General features: G+C 48.7%; 1 protein-coding gene across 1 annotated transcript in view; it reads left to right on the forward strand.

Moving 5' to 3' along the window:
* LOC126523433 (seizure 6-like protein 2) overlaps positions 1-21,623 on the forward strand; it is a 201,138-nt gene that overhangs the window by 61,636 nt on the left and 117,879 nt on the right. The window contains exons 3-5 of the mRNA XM_050172049.3: positions 3,775-4,156; positions 5,285-5,719; positions 14,011-14,256. Coding sequence (XP_050028006.1) covers positions 3,775-4,156; positions 5,285-5,719; positions 14,011-14,256 — 1,063 coding nt within the window. The remainder of the gene's footprint in view (positions 1-3,774; positions 4,157-5,284; positions 5,720-14,010; positions 14,257-21,623) is intronic.

A 21,623-nucleotide genomic window follows, 5' to 3' on the forward strand; every position in this document is an offset into this window, starting at 1 on the left:
GATCTATCCCATATCATGTGGCAATGCCCCATCAAAACTCGCCCCCGCGTGCTCAAACCATTAATTTGTAGCGAGGAGCTGTGGGAGACTGCCCTGCGCAGCTCCGATCCCACCAGGACCGAGTCCTGAGGTGGGCTGAGGAGGTAGCGGAGGCGTATACCACGACTGGTAGACGGACTTCTAGCCAAATAATGTGGTGACGGACGCCTACATGCTGGGACTGGAGTACTTAGACCTCCCTCTCCCCGCGGCCCCTCCCCTCTCTTAAAAGGGGAATAAAGCTCATTCATTCAATGACTGCGTGACCTCTACTCAACAACCATGTTATGCACCCATTTCTTCATCCCACCTCCGAGGAAACATTGAATATAATTGCTAATCTCCCCATAAGATGGCGCGATGGCGCATCGCCGGAGCGCTGGCTCGATAGCGGCGGATCGCGGTGTGAGCTGCCTAATCCGAAAAGCAGAAGCGCCTCCGTTCGGCACTGCGTGTTCTGTACGTGGTGGCCTGTTGTTGAAATAAGGCAGCCGCTGCGCTCAAAGATCGCATTACCAAGAAGCGCAATCGTCGGCCAATTTTTTTTTTTTTTTTGGTATGACATAGTACTTGATACAGCAAATTATGTCCAATGTTTGCCTGCTTCGTAAAGCAGCGCCCAGTACTAAACCACTGGCGTGATCGCGAACAAATGCCCGACGCGAACAAATGCCCGACGGCATTTCGAGTTGCAGACGCAAGCAAACACCGACCGTCTGAACAAGGTGGCTCAGCAATCTTTGAGCGCAGCTGCTGCCTCATTTCAGTGCGTTTCCTTTTCTATTCACACCGATGACATGGAGGAAACCAATTTAGGGCCACTTGAATCGTGTTGTCAAAAAATAAGCGCACTGTGACGAGCTGCGGCCAGATCGGCGGCGCCGTCGGTCGTGATTGCGGCGGTCAACGAGCTAGGCCTACCATCTCGTTCGGCCATATGTCGATGCGGGCGAAATGCAAAAAACGTGCATCGGGCGGACGTAAGGTAGGTAAAATTATTCCTCCGGAATTCCCTAACTTTCGCGTGCTTAACCCTTCAAGGGTCAATTTTTTTCGCCATATGCGACCACCCAAGGTCAGATTTTTTATTGCAGATTCCAATTCTTACGGATTTAGTTGGTAAAAAAAATTTCCGTAATTTTTCTAGTGTAACCGTAAAGCGAGAAAAAAATATTTTGCGTTGCTATATTTGTACTCTTCATTCATGAATAACAACAATAAAAAGCAGATAAAGTTGTAAGAATTAAAATCTTGATGCACTGTTATACACATAGTTCAAGGCTTTGAAAATGCGCACACGAGAATATTTCGCAGCTCTAGCCTGTTCCTGTTCTTACATTAATCTATACATCTATAGCGTAATCTAACTGCGTAGGTGCGCGCACTCGACAAAACTATTTCGTTGTGTGCCCGTCAAAAAAGCAAAACGTGTGACAAACATCCGCTAATCTTCATCTTATCACCAACCAGAGGCAATTAGTTCTCGCGAGAGCCCCCCCCCCCCCCCCCCCAAAAAAAAGAAAGAAAAGAAAACAGCAACGGTAATGCATGCACGGCGGCATCATGCCTATGCGCACGCCTGTGAGCAGTAAACGAGCGAGAAACAAGCGATAGCCCTTGGAGCGATTAGTAACGAGATAGCCATCAGTTTTGCAAGCGAAAGAAGCCGAAACCGCCCGCGAAACAAAGCCCAAACCGCCGCCCGCCCGCGCGTTCGCCAATGCGCGATACTATAACGCGCGGGAGCCAATTAGCTGTAAAACAAACCATGTAACAAAAACGGAGAGAGGGAGGCGCGCGAAAATAATTCCCGGTATTCCCAGATAGTGGCAGCACATAATAGAAAAGAAAAAGTTCGGAAATCGCGCGCTTTTTAAACGTACAGATGGCGCCGTATATCTACGGCATCGACCATTTTTGGACTTGTTCACGGCGCTGTATATTCACGTCATTGACCCTCAAAGGGTTAACGACCAAATGGTGGTACTGGCTGCTCCCCTTTCCCCCCAAAAAAAAGAGTACGAGAAAAAAAGAAGCGCCATCCTCGCTTTCAAAAGGCGCGCCAAATGTGGGCAGAGCCCATGCGTTGGCGCTATACGCGCCCAAAATTTAAGGTGAGTAAAAGGCGACTAAGACGCGATTGGAGGATTGGTGGAAGGAGAGTAGGGAAACGCAAAAAAACGGAGGCGTACAAAAGCACAGTTCGCAATAGGGGATCAGAAAATTTGGGCATGGTAGTTGATAGTGTTCTTTTTTCCTTTTTTATTCTTTAACCTAGGTAGGACATGAAGCAGTATAATAGCAAGAGCTTGGTGGCGCAACCCACCGCCCCGTTTCAAAGGGGACGCTGCTAACATCCATCCATCCATCCATCCATCCATCCATCCATCCATCCATCCATCCATCTATATATCGACGGCGCCCACCGTTGGCAAACCTGGTGCGGTCTACAGGACTCGTGCAAATACCGTCCAAACCTATGACATCTTGACAAGCCAGTGCGGGGTACTTCGTGGCAGCGTCGCCACCAGAATTTTGTTTTTGTGTCTTTTCTGCTTTACCAAGATTGCTCCTCATGCTCGAAGGAACCTTTTGCCATTTGTGAAGGCTAATACATTAATACTGGTTATTTACCCTTCCGTGTGCCTTTTAAAGCAAGAATTACCCGCCTGACATCCAATCTGTCGAACAAAATTATTGTTATTTGTCACACGCAAGACCTTCAAAATATTGCTCTCGAAGTGCATCAGTTCAAGCTGAGCATGCGGCCGGACATCTGCGTCCAGATTGAGAAGCAATTAAAAGAAAGAAATCTTATGGACGCCTTCGTCATTGGAACATGACATAAAACGAAACCTTTCGATTGCAGGGAACAGCTATACTCGCTCAATAATTTCTTAATGTACAACGGAAACACAAAGAAGGGGGCGCGGGAGGGGGCGCGGGTTGGGAGGGGGGAGGGGGCGCTTCTGTGGCCTTACGGTATAAATTCAGACGGAACTACTGAAAGATGGGTACCCTTGATATGACGCCAAGAGAGGCTAGCTCAAAAATGCAGCACAGAACTGTCAACCTCTCGCTTCACGCGCACTTTAACAATTAGGGTAAAGGAACGCAGAAGCATTCTACCGCAAGGGTGGACCCTGCTTACCGCCATATGCAACGCAAGGCGAGGTTGCCTTTCTGAGCAACAAGCGATGGAGATGCAGCGCATCACCTGCACCAAAAATGTTACGCAGACAGGATGAAAAATGTGTCGCCTGAATGTTTACTCACGAAGCGATCTAACATTCGCCTAATGTACGTCACTACTCCACATTTCATTCCGTTTAGTGTATACATTGTATTTTCTGGGTTTTTCATGACTTGGGAAAACACGAGAAAAAAATTGTCCTTTTTTCAAAATTCTCCGTTTTTCTGGGTCCTCACATCTCTAGCTGTATATGCTGGAAAGAGGGCAACAAGAAGCAAAAGAATACAATGAGGTTACGTCGAAACAGCATGCAACTTTATCGACGCATACATTCATGAAGCATAGGTTCGTAGCAAGGCTAATATTAAATTAGAAATTTGACAATCATGAGCAAAGCTTTCTTTATTGTAATCGTTGGGTCGCCGACCACAGCGTAAGCTCCCTCGTCTGTGCTGCACCAGATTGCGTTTCCCTGTCCGCGCTTAGTGTCGGTCTCCCCTTTTTTATCATCGGGACCACAGATACATACTCGTTTCGCGCAGTCCCCTGGCCGATGGTTCGGAGCCGGGCAGCTTCCAGCTCCGCTACCGAGCCTTCGACCCCAACCAGTGCGAGCGACCGCGGCCCCCGAGCCAGGGCTACGTGGTGGGCCGCGACTGGCAACTGGGCCGCGAGGTGCGCTTTGCGTGCAACCCGCCGCTGGACCCGTTGGGCCACGCGACCGTGGCGCGCTGCGAACCGGGGGACGACGGCGTGCCCCGCTGGAGCCGCGCCGCACCCCGCTGCGCGGCCAGCGACTGCCGCCGGGGCCCCGTGCGGCGCGTCGCCGGTGCCGGCGCCATCGCGAGCCCCGGCTACTTGGAGAGGAGGCTGCCGGCCAACCGTCGCTGCGAGTGGCACATCAGCGCGCCGCCCGGCCACCAGGTGGAGTAACGGCTGCTCCCTGGGACGCTGGTAGTTTGACGTCGTTCGAGTTATCATCGTAGTAAGAAGGGCGGCAACTCAAGTCAGCTGGGGTTCAGATGCGCTCGCTTGCCATGCCATCACAGGTGCAGCGCGGGGTGTGTAGTCCAGCGCAGTGTTAGCGTGTTCACGTGCTCCTTCTGACGAAGGTGTTCTTTTCGTGTATTCTTCTTTGCACTGGCTAGTGTAGTATCTCGGGCGCACAGTAGTAGAACACGCTGACGATATAGTATGAAGCACGGCGTCGTATTGGTTCAGTCTGGGCTTTTGCTATTACGGCGAATAGAAAGCAACTAGTTCAACCAGCAGTTATTCTTCACCAAAGAAACCTCAGGAGTGTAAATGTCGGGTGCTTTCCTGCAAGTGGAACTGGCATCAACCACACCTTCCGCTGACGTGCATTGAGCGAGACACTTGTTAGGCGGCCAGTAAAAATAGTACTTTTCCTGTCAGGTACGCAGCGCGAAGCAGTTTCGGTTCAGTGTTACCAGTGACAGCAAATGCGAAAGCTGTAAATATACGTACCAATGGTCTCTTGAGTGAAGAGTTTCTATCAACCTATACCGAATGGCTGATGTGTGTATATTGTCACGTCGGTTGTTTTTCCAGTTGTGAATGGTCTGGCAGTTCGGGACCTCATTATATTCGCTTTTGCGCGGTCCGTTGTGTCTTCTTATGGCCCCTGCTATATGTTTTGCTCAAGCATCAGTCAACAGCATGTGGCGTGGTGTAGCCAGCTTGCGTTTCACCTCTTCTGTGTCTGTAACGGTATTATTGTAACGGTTTCAGTCTTTGTGCACGTTCACTATAAGTTCAGTACCATCACTGCACGGACGTCTGCTACTCGCAGAAAATAATTCTTCTGTAGTCATCTGCGGACCCTTGTCTGCGACTCCTGCATGGTTTACTTGGTGCTTTCGGGTGGGCGGCTCCGATGATTTATGTGATCGCAGAGAAACAACACGCCCTGCAAGTGAGCCCCATATAACTGTCTCAACCTCAAGGAATTCACTATCACGAGTATACTTCTCTACCTTTCCACGTGGCGCTAGGAGCCCAGCGCGTGAACCTCACCGCCTGTTGTCGCAGGTGTGGGCGACCTTCAGGCAGCTGCGCCTGCCAGGTGCAACGGGTGGCGACGGGCCGCAGCTGTACCTGTTCGACGGCGACGAGTCGACGCCGCTGGCCAACATGAGCGGCGTGCAGCTCAAGCCGCCGCCGCTGAATGTGACGAGCGTGTCGAACCGGCTTATCGTGTTGCTGCTGACGAGCGCACGGCCCGCCGACGACGCCGTAGTGTACATGGAGTACGCGGCTCGTCCTGCCGCTTGCCCGGAGCCCGCAAAGCCCGCGAGCGGCTCGCTGGTGGCCCACAGCCTGGGCGTGGGCTCGCGCGTCGCCTACCGCTGCGACAGCGGACACGCCATGGTCGGCGACCCGGCCGCCGAGTGCCTGCCGTCCGGCGAGTGGAGCGCCTCGCCGCCGCAGTGCGTGCCGCAGGAGGAGCCAGCCGACGACCAACAGGTCATTCTTTCTCGTTGCTTGCGCCGGAACAAAAAATAAAGCACATGACTGTGGAGAATCAGACTCCGGTCCGGGTCCACTGAAATGAGCAAGGCGTATTCGTCAGACAGGCCAAGAACTTTAAGGTGTTCGAGCAGCGCCTGCGTGATGTCTGGTGAAGAGTCCGCCAGCCGCTCCTCCAGGGTCGCAGGCCTTCGCGTAGTAGTAGGTATTTGACCGAGGCTCCCGCGCATGGCTGCATTACCAGCCGCACAGTGCCATATAAGGTGGGCGTTGTCCGGGAAGCCACCGCACGCCACGCAGGCGGGAGACCAGAAGGGTTTGGGGGCGAGCTAGTTGGTACGGATCATTCATATTTAAAACAGCGCCGAAAAACACGGACAAGGGAGGACACAGAACGAGCGCTGAGACCGGTCCTTGCCTTGTGTGTAGTGCTGAATGGGGCGGGGGTAAGTAGAGAGTGTGTTTGCGCACGCCTCAATAGGGCTGCCTCGTGTCGCGTTATGGACTGGGGCGGATTAGGATGAACTGTGCGGCTGGTGCACATTTCGTCTAATTTTGCGCGCCGGTCGGGACGCGCTAGAGCAAGTAATTCGGTACGCTTCAGTGAATCCGACCACCACGGGGGAGGGCCCCGGTGATTTACACGGGACGTGGCGTGTGCCACTTCATTCCGCCCTGATCCACTGTATTCGCACACGTATCTAAGTGGTTAGCTAGTGTAGTGTAATGCGTGTCTGGAATGTCACCTGTCGCGAGGGGGGCTAGAGAGGCTGCTTGACTAAATGTGCGTATCAGTAAATTACGGGCATGTGGGTTGCTGATCGTTGTCAGTGTAAGCGAATATTGAAACGCTTTTAGAATGCTACTCGCTTCGTTAAACGATTGATGTGCCTCAAGACGTTTCACTGTTGCAGTGAATATATATAGGTGGCGGTTTAAATTTCATTGCGTAATTCTTTAAGAAGAGAGTAGTTAACCAGCACATCTGCAGCGCTGGCATAGGTGGCTGTAGTGCATAGTAGAAGCCTATTCATCGTGCGTTGTCTCACGTGGGACGACCGCTGGCGTGAATGCCCTATGCTCCTCTATGGCTTCCATTCTTCCTTAGGAGCTTTCGAAAACGGTACCCGACAGGATAGCGACTCGTGCACTGCGGACGCTTGGAACGACCCAGCTTCGGTTTTCAAGGTTAGCACTGAGTAGAGAACTAGAGTAGAGCACTGAGAAGAGAGAAGAAAGGGTTCGAGGTTCGTACCTAGCCTCTGTAAATACTGAACTAGTATAGTTCCGGTTAACAATCTCGCGGGTGCGTGCACCATCCTCTTACGGTCAGCACCGTGGCTCGGATCACAGCTACAAAAGCTATACATACATATGTATTACCTTGAGGAAAGGAAGCCGAGGGGCCCGATTTTTATTAGTGATATCATAAGAAGCCTTCTTATGATTGACTATACAGGGTGTCCCAACTGTCATGCACCAAGATTAGAAAATATGGAAATGCCACGTAGCTGGACAGAACCAAGCTAATGTTGTTAGCGTCGCTTGGAGATACTCCGATTATATTTGCTCTCCGCCTAATTACATAATTATTTTAAATTTGTTAACCAACTTCGCAAATAGTATAATTAGATCAAAAGTGTCAAAGATAAGATTGTAAGCAACATGAAAAACTCCCAATACAGCTTTGTGTTGCTCAGTAGGCGCTACGCAATCTTCGAATATTGTTTCATCATAGTTACGACAACCCGTATATATATACAGATATACTACGACACGTTCCTCTATCACTAAACCCGCTTCCACCATTTCACACACATGCACTTTTTTCCACTATGACAGTCCGAATGCTACCGCAATAAAAAGAAAAGATAGCAGATCGGTGCGGACATCTTGCGCATACAGCTCTAGCACAAGTCCAGCCGGTAAAGCGAATGCTTGCAGCCTCAAACACAGTCCTTACGCGCCGAGATATAGCGCTCACCAGCGAGCTGTGCTTCATGTGTTCCCGAGTGATAATTGAATCAGTTGCGAACAGTTTGTTATAAAATACGAAGTAAATACACTCACCGATACGTGTTAAGATGTACAAAATAGAGCCTTCGTCAGTCCGCTCGTGGTGATTGTTTCAAAATCGCGTGTGCCTATCCGTATTCGGCGTGCTGTGCCATGCGATGCTCAATTATCGCTACGTCATCGACGCTTACTGATCTTAACTCTAATCAGCTCGACATGCGGTATGACTAAATAAGTCAGCGAAATGGGTAATTAAATAATTAATAAACTCATTTTTTGCGACTGAATAAGGAACCAAGGAGTGTCCCCACTCGGACTCCCGAAACCCCTGCCATGCAGCCACACTCTGATTAGTTCTAAACAAATGTACATTTCCATGTTTTTCCTTTATTAACGTTGTATTCACCGGGTTTGCATGTACAGGTAGAGTAGTACAGGTACTAGTGCAGCGTTCCTCCTTACGGAACATGTGTATTTGAAAGAACACATTTTTTACAGGAGAGCGAAAATCTGGGCTTCTTCGTTCATGATCACAGGGCTGCATAGTGCCGGTGGGAAGGACCTCAAGAAAGGAGGACGAGAAACACCCGGCGCGCAAACTGGCAGCAGAGGTTTATTTTTCTAGAGCAAAATTTTAAGCGCTCGCACAAAGCCACCACGCATGCGCAAATGATTGCCTCCCAAGACAATTTTTTCCAGCCCCTCGGAAACATTTTGGGCCGAATGTGAAAGGAAATGCAGAGTAACTTTCGTTCCCAGCAATGTCGTTTGTGGGAACCCCCTCTCTTGCCGTAAAGGTTATACCCGGCAGACCGGCGGGTGCCTTAATGATAGAGGACACAATGTCAGAAATGGACGTGATGTGTGGCTCGCTGTCCGTAATAAATCCTGTTGATGTTTCAGCGCAGTCACCTAATTATAAGCTTCATGTATGACAAGGTTACCAGAGAAATTATTGAGGCTGAAAATATTTTGAAATTAGGTCTTCAGTGCAAAGCACCCTATCTGTGAACCTCTCCGGTAAGGAACTTTCTTCGGAGACAGTCGTTTGAGTATGCATGGCGGCTTTGTGCGAGCTTTTAAAATTGTGCTCTAGGAAAATAAACATCTTTTGGTATCCATCAGCGTACATATTTGGCCTTGTTGGTATAACATTTTCAAGTTTTTCTTGTAGCGCAAGAAAACCGAAAGAAAAAACCACGAGGACGCAAAAAAGAAAGCAGACACTCATAGGCGCTAACTTCCAACAACAATGTTTATTCCTGGACGGATGCCACCTTTATACCCTCAGACTTTCTCGCTTTTAAGCGCGTATCTACTGACAAGATAACAGAGCAAATGATAGTAGAACTCAATTGCAGACTAGGCAATAGCTATCATGTTGAGCGCATGCGCAGGAATTCGAACTGCTTTTTTTTTATAGTGACAAGGACGAAGGGCTAACACAAGCATTGCCAAACTCTTCAACGCGAGCACTTTCAATGATGGGACGAGTGAATTCGCATTTGCTTCTCCCGATAATAACTGCATCTTCGAATGGCAGGACGCATCCGCGCTTATGACAATGAATTGCGAGGAAGCCATCCGGCGAAGGCTTGTTTATTGGATTGCTCTCTAAGCCTATCTTTAATGCATCTGCCAGTTTGTCCTATATAACTCCTTCCACAAGGCAATGGAATTCGGTAAATGACACACGTCCTACGTACCATTTTCTGTGCTGCTTTTCGCAAACGTCCTTTACTTTACTATATTGCCACCTGGTGTTTTGAGCCAGCGTTGCGTGCCCAGCAAAAACGGTGATTGAAGACGACGAAGTCAAGGATCTTGCGCCAGCTGGTGAACCGTCCTCCTTGTGTCTGACATTTTCGTGTCTGGCTGCTGATACTGCTGCTTATTCTTGCCTTAGCGCGTGACAATATGGTCTTGTTTTTGCACACAAGATGATGAGCGGGTTTTTTGGGCAGTGAATACGACGTCAACTTTTCCACGTGTTCCTGTCTTCTTAGGGTTATGCGATAAGCTGTGGATGTAAGGAATTACGGCGAAGCTTTTCTTATCCGACCCTGCGCTGGCTGACGTCGAGGAACGAGTCTCTCCCGACTGCGTTGCTCTGAGCATCGCTTCAGCAATCGATACAATTGCTTGGAAAACCAGCCCCACTCAACCGCACTACCTGTTGCTGAAAACTGGTAGAAATTAAATGAGGGCACGACTTCTCTAGCGCATTCTTGAAACACATTTTCGCTATGTCCCTTTTAATATGCTTGGAATGAGCAGAACTGTACGATAAAAGAACCTTATTAGCTCTAGGTTGGTAACACTAGCAGATGTGATCGTCAGACAAAACAAATCGTAGATCGCGAAAGCGGATGCGCCTATCGACATTTCAAAAGTCGCATCAAGGGGACTAATACATTCACAAATTATGCTTGTAACACCCTCACATTCTTTTTGAAAATATTAGAAGTGCAGTCAAGAAATAAAAGGAAATCATCAACATATCGGAGTTCTTTGTAAAGTGAGGTTCCCTTGAACCTCTCTGCCAAGACTTACCTAGTGCTGCAAGGTACAGGTTGCTGAGGACGGGTGCCAAACAAGACCCGATACATACGCCTTGCTTCGGTAGAAACGAAACATTATTCCACTGGAGAAACGTTGAGGTCAGATATTGCTTGAGTAAGGCTAAAAAACTCTGAACAGAAGTTGCGGCTTCATTGCAAAACCGCACAGCACCAAATTCGTCAATGCTTTCTTCAACGCATGCTAAGAGGTCAGATTGAGGAATAGATTAATAGAGGCCTTTTATGTCAGGGAAAAATACGTACAACCCCTTGTCAGAGTGCACTTTAACAAATTCTAAAACTTCGTCTGAACTCTTCAGAAAGAAGGGGTCATTATGTCGAGAAGATTTAGCGTTTTTAGCAGGTAACTGGTTATTTCCTTCTGCCAGGTCCCTTTTTCAGACACAATTACCCTGCAGGGGACGTTACTTTTGTGTGCCTTCGGGATAAAAAATACCTCTCAAGACTTCCCGCTATTTTTCTCAATGCCTTTTACAAGCTTATTGAGATTCATTTTTTTTTTGCACATTTCAATAGCTTTTGCTTCGACTTTACCTAATGAGACGCTTTTATGTTGCCTAAACACGCCTGAGATGGCTTCGTTAGCCTCACAGAAAAAAGACCCATGAGCCATGAGTGCGCAATCACCCTCCTTATCGGCGGGTACTACACACTATGAATTATCTACTAAATACGAAGCTACGCGACGTACGGACACCCTTGAACATAGAGCTTCTAAATAAATACCCTAGAGGGAAATGTGGCGCTAGTGTTTACGGGGGCTCTCCTGAGCGTTGCCTGAACCCACATACGAATGATGGGAAGCACAGGCTTCGGATTGGCTTCGATCTTTAACTTGCGGCGTTTGCTTTCGGCGCAGTAAGCGAAGCTATACTCAAATATTATCGCATCAAATCTAATTTCATTTCTGCAGCATCTTATATAATGGAGAACACATTACATACGCTTTGTTTGACTTTGAGATTGAAGCACGGTTTGCCACCAGGGCACACCAGGGTATGCATTCTCCTGCAATTCTGTTCCCGATGTAGGCTGTCACGATTGCTGAACGTCTTCAAGTACTTTTAAGCACATCTGCTGCAGCGCTAGTTAGGACACCTGTGACCTCCTACAAGTATGCTTCATTGTATTTTATATTGACGTACCGCTTCTGAAGCGTCTGCCAACAGCTGTTATGGCGCGGCTTCGCATTTAACCATTTTTAGACAGCAGACTACAGTCAGGAAGCAGCAACCTTTCTTACCACAAGTAAGTTTGTGTTCTCAAAGTGCTAAAACACATTTCAATGAGCACATAAACGAAGAAAGCGTGATGAAGCCTTCAACAAAATTTGACGCAAACCACTGGAAGTACAACTTTCTATGTCTTGTATCAGTAGTGCCTTCCTTTTGCTCTTCTGAAGTTTGATTAAGCACGTAACGCTACAGCGCCAACCTAACACATTTAAGAAACCAAGCTAAAATGGTCAAAACACGTTCTGTCAACGTTTATGATGCCGTCGCTTTCTCGTCAGGGCTTCGACACAACACCGCGACACAAACATCGGCGCAGCCGCTGGCCCAGGTGCGCTATCGCCACTTCGAGCAACAAAACAAAGGCACAGAGGTTTGGGTTGCACCGTCCCACTTCGGGTTATAGCAATTAGGCTTGGAGCAAAACCAAAACTGCTAAAAAATACCTCTAGTCTGGTTCCCCAGTCAGCAGAATACCAATTAGTTCAGAATACCCATGATAGTTCACTGCGCTAGATTTGCTTCTAGTTATAGTAATATGAAACTCTATGCCCTTGAACGTTAAGGCTTGGAGTGTTTTAGAGCGTCGACGCCTTCGGAGATTACTTTGCCGGCTTTCTCCTCCGGTGCTGGCCAGGAGACTTGACGAACTAGGGAAAGCTGTCCTGGCCGGTTCCTCTTGATTTCTACGGCGAATTTCGGTCTGTGTGCAAGAACTTTCCGGATTCTTACAGGAAGGTGAATTTTATCGTCAACGCGAACCTTGCAGGTGGGTGTCCGGTGATCGTTTGTCACACTATCTCGCAAATGTCTAAACTGAAGTTGCCACAATCCTTGTGTGACTTGGTCCGCCATAGGCACGTGTTTTCGAATTTCGGAAGTTTTTCCGGGTATGGTTCAAATGTATTGTGCATTTGTACGCTTAAGTTGGTCTGGTATACCCGCGCCTGGCGAAGCCATTCTGCTCGTAGAATTTTTAGAACCCTAGTTGCATGTCCGGATGACGGCAGACAGCTGCCAAACAAGCCTCGAACGTCTTCAGGCAAGAACTTTTCTCTAATGCAAAATCCAACTGCCCGCGCTCTGCACACGGCCGTAGCGATGAGGGCGACGGTGCCGCACGGATCCCGGGGAGCGCATAAGAAAGAGCCCGTTGCACGAGGTGTCGGTAGTTTGCTCTCTGCGGGTCGTCTTGGCCTGCTTTTTGTGTTCTTTCTCTCCGCGCATTTGAACCAGTTGATATCTTTAACAGCACTGAGGAAGTCGTGTCATGCAACCGTCGAGCAATAGCAGGAGAAATTTGCATGTGGACACGGCGCTGTTTTTTTCAGCGGCAGTGAACAAATCGGACGCTGTAAGCACGGGCGCTGAGTGATCTCCGTAGTGTCGAATCTATTGTGTACAGTTAACCTATTGCTCTCGTCACTATACGAGATAGGAAAGTGCGTAGTTGACCTTAAGCTATAAAAGAATTGAGGTGTACTATAGTAACGGCGCCAAAAACACCGCTGACGTGTCATGCATAGGCGAAACATTGCCCCGCGTTTTACAAAATTTGATTTCAACATTGCGCACCCAATGCCCACGAAACTCCGTAACGAAATTTCTCATGCAAAGGACTTCTGAGCAGGCGACAAAAACTCTGAAGTAATTTGCAGATCACCTTGCAAGGACAGCGTCTTCTATTACATTGGCGAAACCGTCAACTTGATAGTAAGACTTAGAGAACACGACTTGCAGACACTTATTGATAACAGGGACCTGACAACTAGACTTAGGCTCGTGTCACTTTTAACACAGGCGACACCTAAAACTGTCAACCGCACGGCTGGTAACATTGCATTGCTGAAATTTGTCTCCGCGCACTACGTGACGTGCGACTGACTACGTTTTGTCCGCTGCATTATGAACGAGGTACCCATGCCGGTTCCCAAATGGCAAAAGAAGATTTGAGATTTGATCTGATCTTATAATTTTGCACTGTTTGTAGGCTGCAATATTGTGCTTCTCAATGGGTATGCCGCGGCTGCTAGCGTCGTTCCTGCGACCGTGTCCGTTGCGAATGCTTATGGTACGGAGCGGTGCCATGCTCACTTTTTTGGTTACGTGTCGCCACATGCAGTGTTGGCACGTGTATGAGCACAGATGAGGCGGCGATGATGGTAAAACTCTCTTTAACGTTGTACGTGAAGTTGAATTCAACCACGTGTCACTGAATTAACGCAGCAAGCTGGTCGGGTTGGCCACTAAACTGCGCTCCTATCGTTGACATCCTTTGTCGTTCGTCCGGGTTGTGCTGCCTACCCCTAGGAACGTGTCTCACTCCCTGCTTTGAGCCCTTTCGCTTTGCCCAAACAAATAGCACGAGTCTTTGTGCGGCGCGCCTGAATCGTGTGGCTGAGGCGAAGTTAGTGCGAGCGTTGTGGCTTGAGCGTTTCTTCGTCCAATCGCGTCGTAGGACGTCTCGGTGGACGCGCACGTGGTCGCGTCGGCCCACGACGACCTGGTCGTTCCCCTGGGCGGACCGCGGGGATTCACCGTGGCTCCGGCGACCACCACCGAGCTCGCTGCCACATGGGTCAACGAGGAGGAGCCTGTGACAACCGCTGTGACGACGTCGCCGCCGCTGTTGCCCACCACTACTGTGCCGCCGTCTTCCGAGGAGGCGCTCGACCCGCTACCGCAGAGCAGCAAGCTGGACCGGGTGAGTCACTGTTGCTCCGTGACGAGGTTTCCGTACGTTTCTTGTTTTCATGCCAGGTTCATCAATGGATGCTGTATGGTCAACAGACGTCAGCAACGCTGCGGTCAGGACGTGTTTCTGGCTCCGCAATAACTTCAGCTAAAGCATAGCCTTCGGGATCAATTTCCGTTACTCAGAGGCAATCGTTATTGGAGCGGAGCTTTGGACGCCACCTAGTAGCGGTAGAGTTTATTATAGAAAAGCAGCTAAGTAGGCCAGAACGTGTGCACTCTATCCCGATGCTTTGCGCTTGGGAAGGCGAGTGATAAAGTGGGAAGGAGGATGATGACAAAAATAGTGTACCCCACTACGGCCTGCTTTAGGATACGTTCGCGGTTCTGGCACACAAAGTGGCTCAAGTTCAATAATGTGACTTGTTTTTTATTAAAGTGTGTTTAGGATGGAGCCAAGGAATAAGAATAATTGAACTTGAGAATAGCTTGGCGTCAATGTTTCTCGTAGGGAGGTTCATAAAACGTGCTTGCTATGCAAGCATATTTTATATACAAGCATAATTGAAGAACACGAATGTGAACACCACGTAGCTCGATGCAGCCATTCCAGCGATATTATAGTAAACAAGAGGTGCTGAAACGCCAACCACAGGGCTAAAAAGACGACCTAATCAACCAGGTTCCTATCACAAAGTTTCCCTTACTGCGTTTATGGCTAGTTTGCTGCCACATTTCAAGCCAATGTTTGACAAAATGCATTCAGTTCTGAAAAAAAATTTCTCCTACAATTTAAGGCGGGGGGTGGTTAATATACGGACGACCAAGTTTTTCTACGGGCGAGCGTCATTTAAAGATCGCATGTCACCAGTTTTGCTAGTGACGTGACGCCAGCGGGCGGTAAGGTAATCACACCGAGAAACACCTTAATTAAGTGCGCCTGACCTGGCACCAACTTATATAGACCATCGTACTGTTTACAAACATGTATCCTGAAGGCTTCCGATTGTCACTACAGAAAGACAAAAGGTTCAGATAGATTACCGTACGTCAGGTATGTGGCAAAACAGAGCCCGCCGATTAAAATAAAATAAACTTAATCTGCAGGTAATCACAAATGTACAAATCAATCTTGCCGTGTAAGACTCAGAACATAAAATTGTCGGTGCTTAAAAGATGGAAAGTATTTCTTTTATAAAATAATATCAGTGCCGTTCCACTCTGCAAAGGTGGATGACCATCGAATCAGTGTATGTGGGCCCCTTAATGGCGAACTGTCCATTGCCATGCGTCAATCGCCGTATGCACATAAATGGGAGGTGAGGCGCGACTAGTCGCTCCTCCTCGATGTTGAGCCTTGGAAGATGATGATCCACCGGGGTGTATACATAACCATGTATTATTGAAAAACGCGGCACGACACCTTCTACTAACGAATCCCGGCACATAGATTACACACGCACCTCGCCGCACTTTCAGCGCACACACTGCTTCACAGTAGCCAAGGCGATCGTGCGTTGGTCGACGTCCCGCAGTGTAGTGATGGTTGTGAGGTCACTCGAAAACCACAAGCGGTCACACACAACACAGGTCACACAAAATTGGTTCTCTACAAACTCCCTCCGAAACCTGGCCGTTGCTCAGGTGAAACGTTCCAAGTTTGCGGGAGCGGGGCCACAGGGACGTTTCGCGTTTATTTCCGCCACGCGGTCCTGCAGGCAGCACGATTACGGGAACGCCACCATGGCAGAGCGGAAGGAAATAAAAGGAGATAGGCAAGCTCTTGGGAACGCCGCCAAAGAGTGCGGTGCGAGCGTAGGCATGGCCGATGCGGGTCAGAGTGTAGTGTCTTTTCTTATAAGCTTAATATATGATACGGGTTGTATTTGGATCTAATTCCCAAGTGTCCTTAGCCATCGCCTAAGAGAAGCGGAGACGAAAGCCTTGTAAAGCCTACTTTAAATCACTTTAATCCACCATAATCCACTCTAATCCACAGTAATGCACCTTATTTCACCTTAGTTCTCCCTAATCGAGCTTAATGCACCCTAATCCATCTTAATGCAGCATAGTTCATGAAAATCTACCTTACCTCACCCTAATATACTTTAATCCGCCATAATACACCTTAATCCTACATAATTTACCTTATTTCCCGCTAACCCACCTTAATCCACCCGAATGCGCCTTAATCCTCCTCACTGCGCCTTAATCGGATCGCTATCATGATTCGATAATCAATCATCTGGTTTCAACGGCTGGTCATGCTTTGGTTCGCTTCTGGCCTTCCTTGGGTCATGTGTTCTTTTCTGTACTTCAAAACGCGACCTTGAAACATAGTTGATGAAAAAGAGAGCGCTACGAAGACGAGGACGAAAGAACAACATGTACGACAGACAAGGCGCTAGACAAGACAGCAGACAAGACAGCGCCTTGTCTGTCGTACATGTTCTTTCGTCCTCGTCTTCGTAGCGCTCTCTTTTTCATCAAGTATGCTCAACCAACTCGCCCACATCAAGCTTCTGTTGAAACATAGAAATTTATGGCTTTCGTCTCAATAAAAAACATTTGCGCAAGTCGGCGGAATGCTTAAAGCCTGCTTCACCTCCGCCGCGGGTCGACCCGGTGTTGCACTATTTTCGGGATTGGCCAAATTAAGGGGGGAAATTCTTGATCTGCACTGCTCGATAGACGCACGCAATTTTTCAAGAACGTAGCCATATACAGCTTCGCATTAAAGCTTGTAAAAGCGCGTCTTCTACGTATGGCTAACTTGAAAACACGCTTTTTGTCGGCAAATTATCTGTAATATTTAGTTGTACTGTGTAGAACATTGGAGCGGAAGTTTTTTCATGGCCGCAGACTCATTGCGGCGTAATGTCTCATACGTAATTATGTAGACAACAGGCCTTAATCAGCACACATATGTGTAGTGTAGATGCGTCTCCACGAGAAATGACAGTTGGCGTTCTTCCATGAGCGCGCACTGCAACGCGAGCGTTCTTTTCGTCGGCGCCTTCGATTGAAACTCCGACGAGCGACCTCCGACTACGAAAAAGGGCGAAAGAGCCGAACAGTGCCGTTCGCTCTCTTTTTAAGCATGGAAACACTCGCGCTATATCCCGGCTCACGCCACAAACCGGTCTCTCAAGCGCGAGGATTACGCCGCAGCTCTTTGTCAAGCGCCGTCGTGGCCGGTACAGTGGCTGGCGTTCGATTGTCGCCGCCTCACTTGGCCGTTCGTTCGATCTGCGAGGCGCGCCCTGCTGCGGTGCGAGTGGGTTGATCGACCACGTCACGGCCTATTTCCTTCGGCCGCCAGAGGCCGCAACAAGGACGACTGGGATTAGAGTCACTGGAAAAAATTTCAGAGTACCGCAAAGGTGGGGATTTGACTGGCAACACTGAGCGGCCACCGCCATATACCTTCCAAGCCGACTGCGTCGCGGGAAGGCCGCCGTGTTGGAAGAGCTTGATATTCGGTGACACATTCGGTTGAGTGTTTACTGAAGTACAAATACTTTGTGCCCGGAGATAATGGTTGCTAAGAACGAAAATCAAATGTTATTTTGTGCGAAGTAATGCAGCCGGTGGTTGTTTTGCACGCCGATCGTGTTTACTGCTGGAACTGTGCTACGATTGTGGTCAGCAGCTTAGCGCTTATATCCGGAGCTTATGCACGCGTTTTTTTCCCCCTTCCGCGGAGCGAGCTACGAAGGAAACATTTTGTCACTTCGAGCCGGAATGAGGGAAGCTTGTGCTTTTTGGCATGAACATCGTGGACCGCCGTCGGCTTCTATTGAATTTTTCCAAGCAGGACGAAACTAAGACCTGACAGTGTCACAGGCACGTACGTTCATTGTATAATTTCACAAGCTAAATCTGGTACATTTAATTTAGTTGGTAAACGGATACCGCGCGTTCTCGATTCTGCCGGGCGACTTCGTCCGCCGTATACGCACGACAGACATGCGACTGCCGTGTGCGCACCGGTGGTTGGCCGTGATCGTAAGACGATCTGTGCACAGCAGGCGTAAATACCAACTTCGATGACCATTTTGTGCACTAAATCTTTTGAAAGGCCAATATGAGACATTTGCGTGATTACAGCAGCGTATATTTACTTCTGTACACTGGTAATGAGCGAGAGTTTGCTACATTGCGATTTATGAACGCGGCTGTCTAGTGCGTTCATGAGCGGCTACTCTTCTCAACTTATTTATGACTGTTTTCTTAGACTGCCAAGATTTGCTGCCTGTGTAAAAAAAGAAAGGCAGGAACGCCCGCTGGTGGCGCAGCACTTCTTTTCTAAGTTACATGGGCGATGTATAAAATTATTGTGCTTTTAGAGCGGTTTATGTAACATGCATAGTGACAGAGTGAAACTAAAGCTACTGCGTGTTTTGTTGTTTTGTATTTCTTTTTATGCATCCAGCACAACATTATTTGGGTATGCACCGTAGCGTTTCAACATAAAATATAGTATGTTTGCTGACTTCAGTTCATTGCATGTGCTCGGCTTAGAAGCTCATAATTTGAAGCATGTGTTGTGAATATCACCTGGCCATTGGTTTCAAGCTTGAAATGCGTATGTATACATGAGCAAAGGATAAGTGGAAAAAAGGAAGTATCATGGGCCTCGTATTGACCATGTTTTTATTGACTGCGATCGCCACGATCTGCGAAAGACAAGTGCCATATGGGTCGAGTGACTCGAGGCGAGAGCGCGCTCACGGGCGCGGAGAAATCATGCGAGTACCTGATGCACGTGAGGACGCGGAATTCTCGCGCGACAAGTGTGCCTTCGCGTGCCATGAGCACGGAACAACCGCATTTGTTGAGCAACAAACGCGTACACTTGTACCTGCGTCAAGCGTGCAAGACGCGAACGATCCCTGCAATGAATTCCTATTTTCGTACCATCGCTAACACCGCGTGCACTTCGCTTAAATAGCTTCTAAAACAATGCTGAAAAGCACAAGCAAAGTGTACTTATGCCTCGCACACGCGGGTGTTTTTTGTAGGCTCGAAGTTCTCTCGGCCGATTCTGTGTAACCACGCCGAACGACGCTTTGGGTCATCTTTCCCGGTCGGAATCGAGTAAAAAGTGACTCGGTTCGGTTGCTGCATCCGAAGGCGCAGTAGCCAGGCATGATTTCCTTGCACTCAAACGCGAGCGCGACAATCGGAACAAACAAAACAAAAACAAAAAACGTAGGGAACCTGCGCTGCCTGCGCTCTAACTCAGCCGGCCCGCCCGGCGCTTGGAAGGTATATGGCACTCCAAAGTCACGTGGTACGGTTGGGCCAATGAACGCGTCGGCGGCGCGGGGAAGACGAATGCAGTACTCTGAAAATTTTCCATTGATTCTAGACTGGGATGCGTCAGTGGTTCAAGAAGAGCGAGCCGGTTGTGGTCGGAGCGCGTCGCTGTCTGTTGTGGAGAAGGCGGCGGGGATTACGCAGGCCGAGTGCCTCTGCAGCGCATGCGTAACTGTTCTTACGCCTCTGTGACGAAGCCAGGGTGATCCAGAATATTCTTCCGTACGCAGGTCACTTGGTTATAAAGGTTTATCTTTATTTTATTTTATCAGATACTCATGCACGAAGAAACATTAAAAGAGGCAAAGATTGCGTCTCTTACAGCACTAAATGAACCGATATGTGCGTGCTGAAACAGAATAGGCCTTATTCTTAAAATGCTTAGATGTTCACTTTGACAGATCAGTGGTTGCTTTTTCTTCGTGCGCTGTTTCACGGGGTAAGTGATGTCCAACGATGTGATACGAGCGAGAACGTCCTCATTTGACAGTGCCGTCTGTGGCGCACAGTTGAAAGAAGTGTAATTGTGGTAACGGTTCTCGAGTCGCCGTCAATGTACAGTACGGAAAATAATCGTTGTCACTGTTTTCATTGTCACCGCTCTGGGGAGGCACATATACCACAGGCGCTACATCGAACAATTTATTCTCGCGATCCAGCGATTGCCAACATGGCGAAAATGCCACTCTGTTCCGGTAACATGCTCAAGTGAGAGGGAGAGAGAGAGAGAGAAAAGGGAAGGAAAGACAGGGAGGTTAGCCAGTGTACGTACCGGTTGGCTACCCTGTGCTGGGGAAAGGAGTAAAAGGAATAAGAGGAGAAAGAAGAAGAAAAGAACCGCGAAAAATTCACACAATAACGCGATGCTACGCGCTACAACATTCAGAGGGGGTCGCAAAATTCACAAGCCCTTTAAGGCTTTGAGTGCCGAAACCTGCATTGTCACGTGGTGGTGACGTTGAAGAACACAGTGGCAATACTGTGAAAGACAAAACTAACTTTTATTGGGCGAACCTGTGCCCACAAAACAGGCTACACTTATAGCACAACGATAGCGGCGAACACGGTCGGCGATCGTCGAAAATCTGATCAGCGGGTAAAGCGCGTCGGCTTTTATAGATCAGTCGTCGAATATTCCAGATTAACCGCTGGGACCCGCGTGTCTTCCACAAAGTTCTACACTATTCGCGTCGCGCATACATGCAATCAGATTACACAAGTTGCGGTGAAGGATAGTGGACGGAACCATCGATAACATTCCAGGAACTTCTTTTACATGCAGGCGCGTCCTGCGCTGTGCGACAACATTTGTTAGGCGGCGAAACGTGGTCGACTGATAAAGATAAGTACACGTGTCAGTGTGAACCAGTGTCCTAGAACGTTTTCTTCTGTGAAGGGCCGATTGGCCAGTTTTTAGAGCGCGCTCACGAGCTCTTTTCTTGGCACATTGTAATGGGGACAGTCACGAGGAGGTGCTCGATCGTCTCCTCGCAGCCGCAGCTGTCACAAGTAGGGCTGCCGGCCATTACAATGCGGAAGGAATAGGAGTTTGTGAATGCAACGCCGAGCTACAGGCGGCACAGAAGGGTTCCTTCCACTCGTGGTAACCCTGGTGGAAGACGGAGTTGAAAACGTGGATCCAATCCGTGAAGACGTGCGTTCGTGAATTCACTGGTGTTCCACAGAGTCTGCGTAAGCTCGCATGCGAGGGAGCGAAGACTTGTGGCTGCATCTGTTCTGAACAGTGGTATTGGTATTACATGGGCACCATCGTGGGCCAATTGGGCAGCGTCAGCCGCACTGTGATTTCCCGAAATTCCGCAGTGACCCAGTATCCACTGGTAGATGATGTTGTGCCCTTTGTTGATTGCGTGATGGTGGAGTAGTCGGATGTCTGCGACTAATTGCACAGTAGGTCCGTGGTTGAAAGAGGACAGCAGACACTGGAGAGCTGCCTTCGAGTCACAAAAGATGGACCATGAATGTCGTGATTTGTGACCAATAAACTCCAGAGCAGCACGGATAGCTACGAGTTCTGCAACAGCCGATGATGTA

Source organism: Dermacentor andersoni, chromosome 6, assembly GCF_023375885.2.
Source record: "Dermacentor andersoni chromosome 6, qqDerAnde1_hic_scaffold, whole genome shotgun sequence".
NCBI lineage: Eukaryota > Metazoa > Arthropoda > Arachnida > Ixodida > Ixodidae > Dermacentor > Dermacentor andersoni.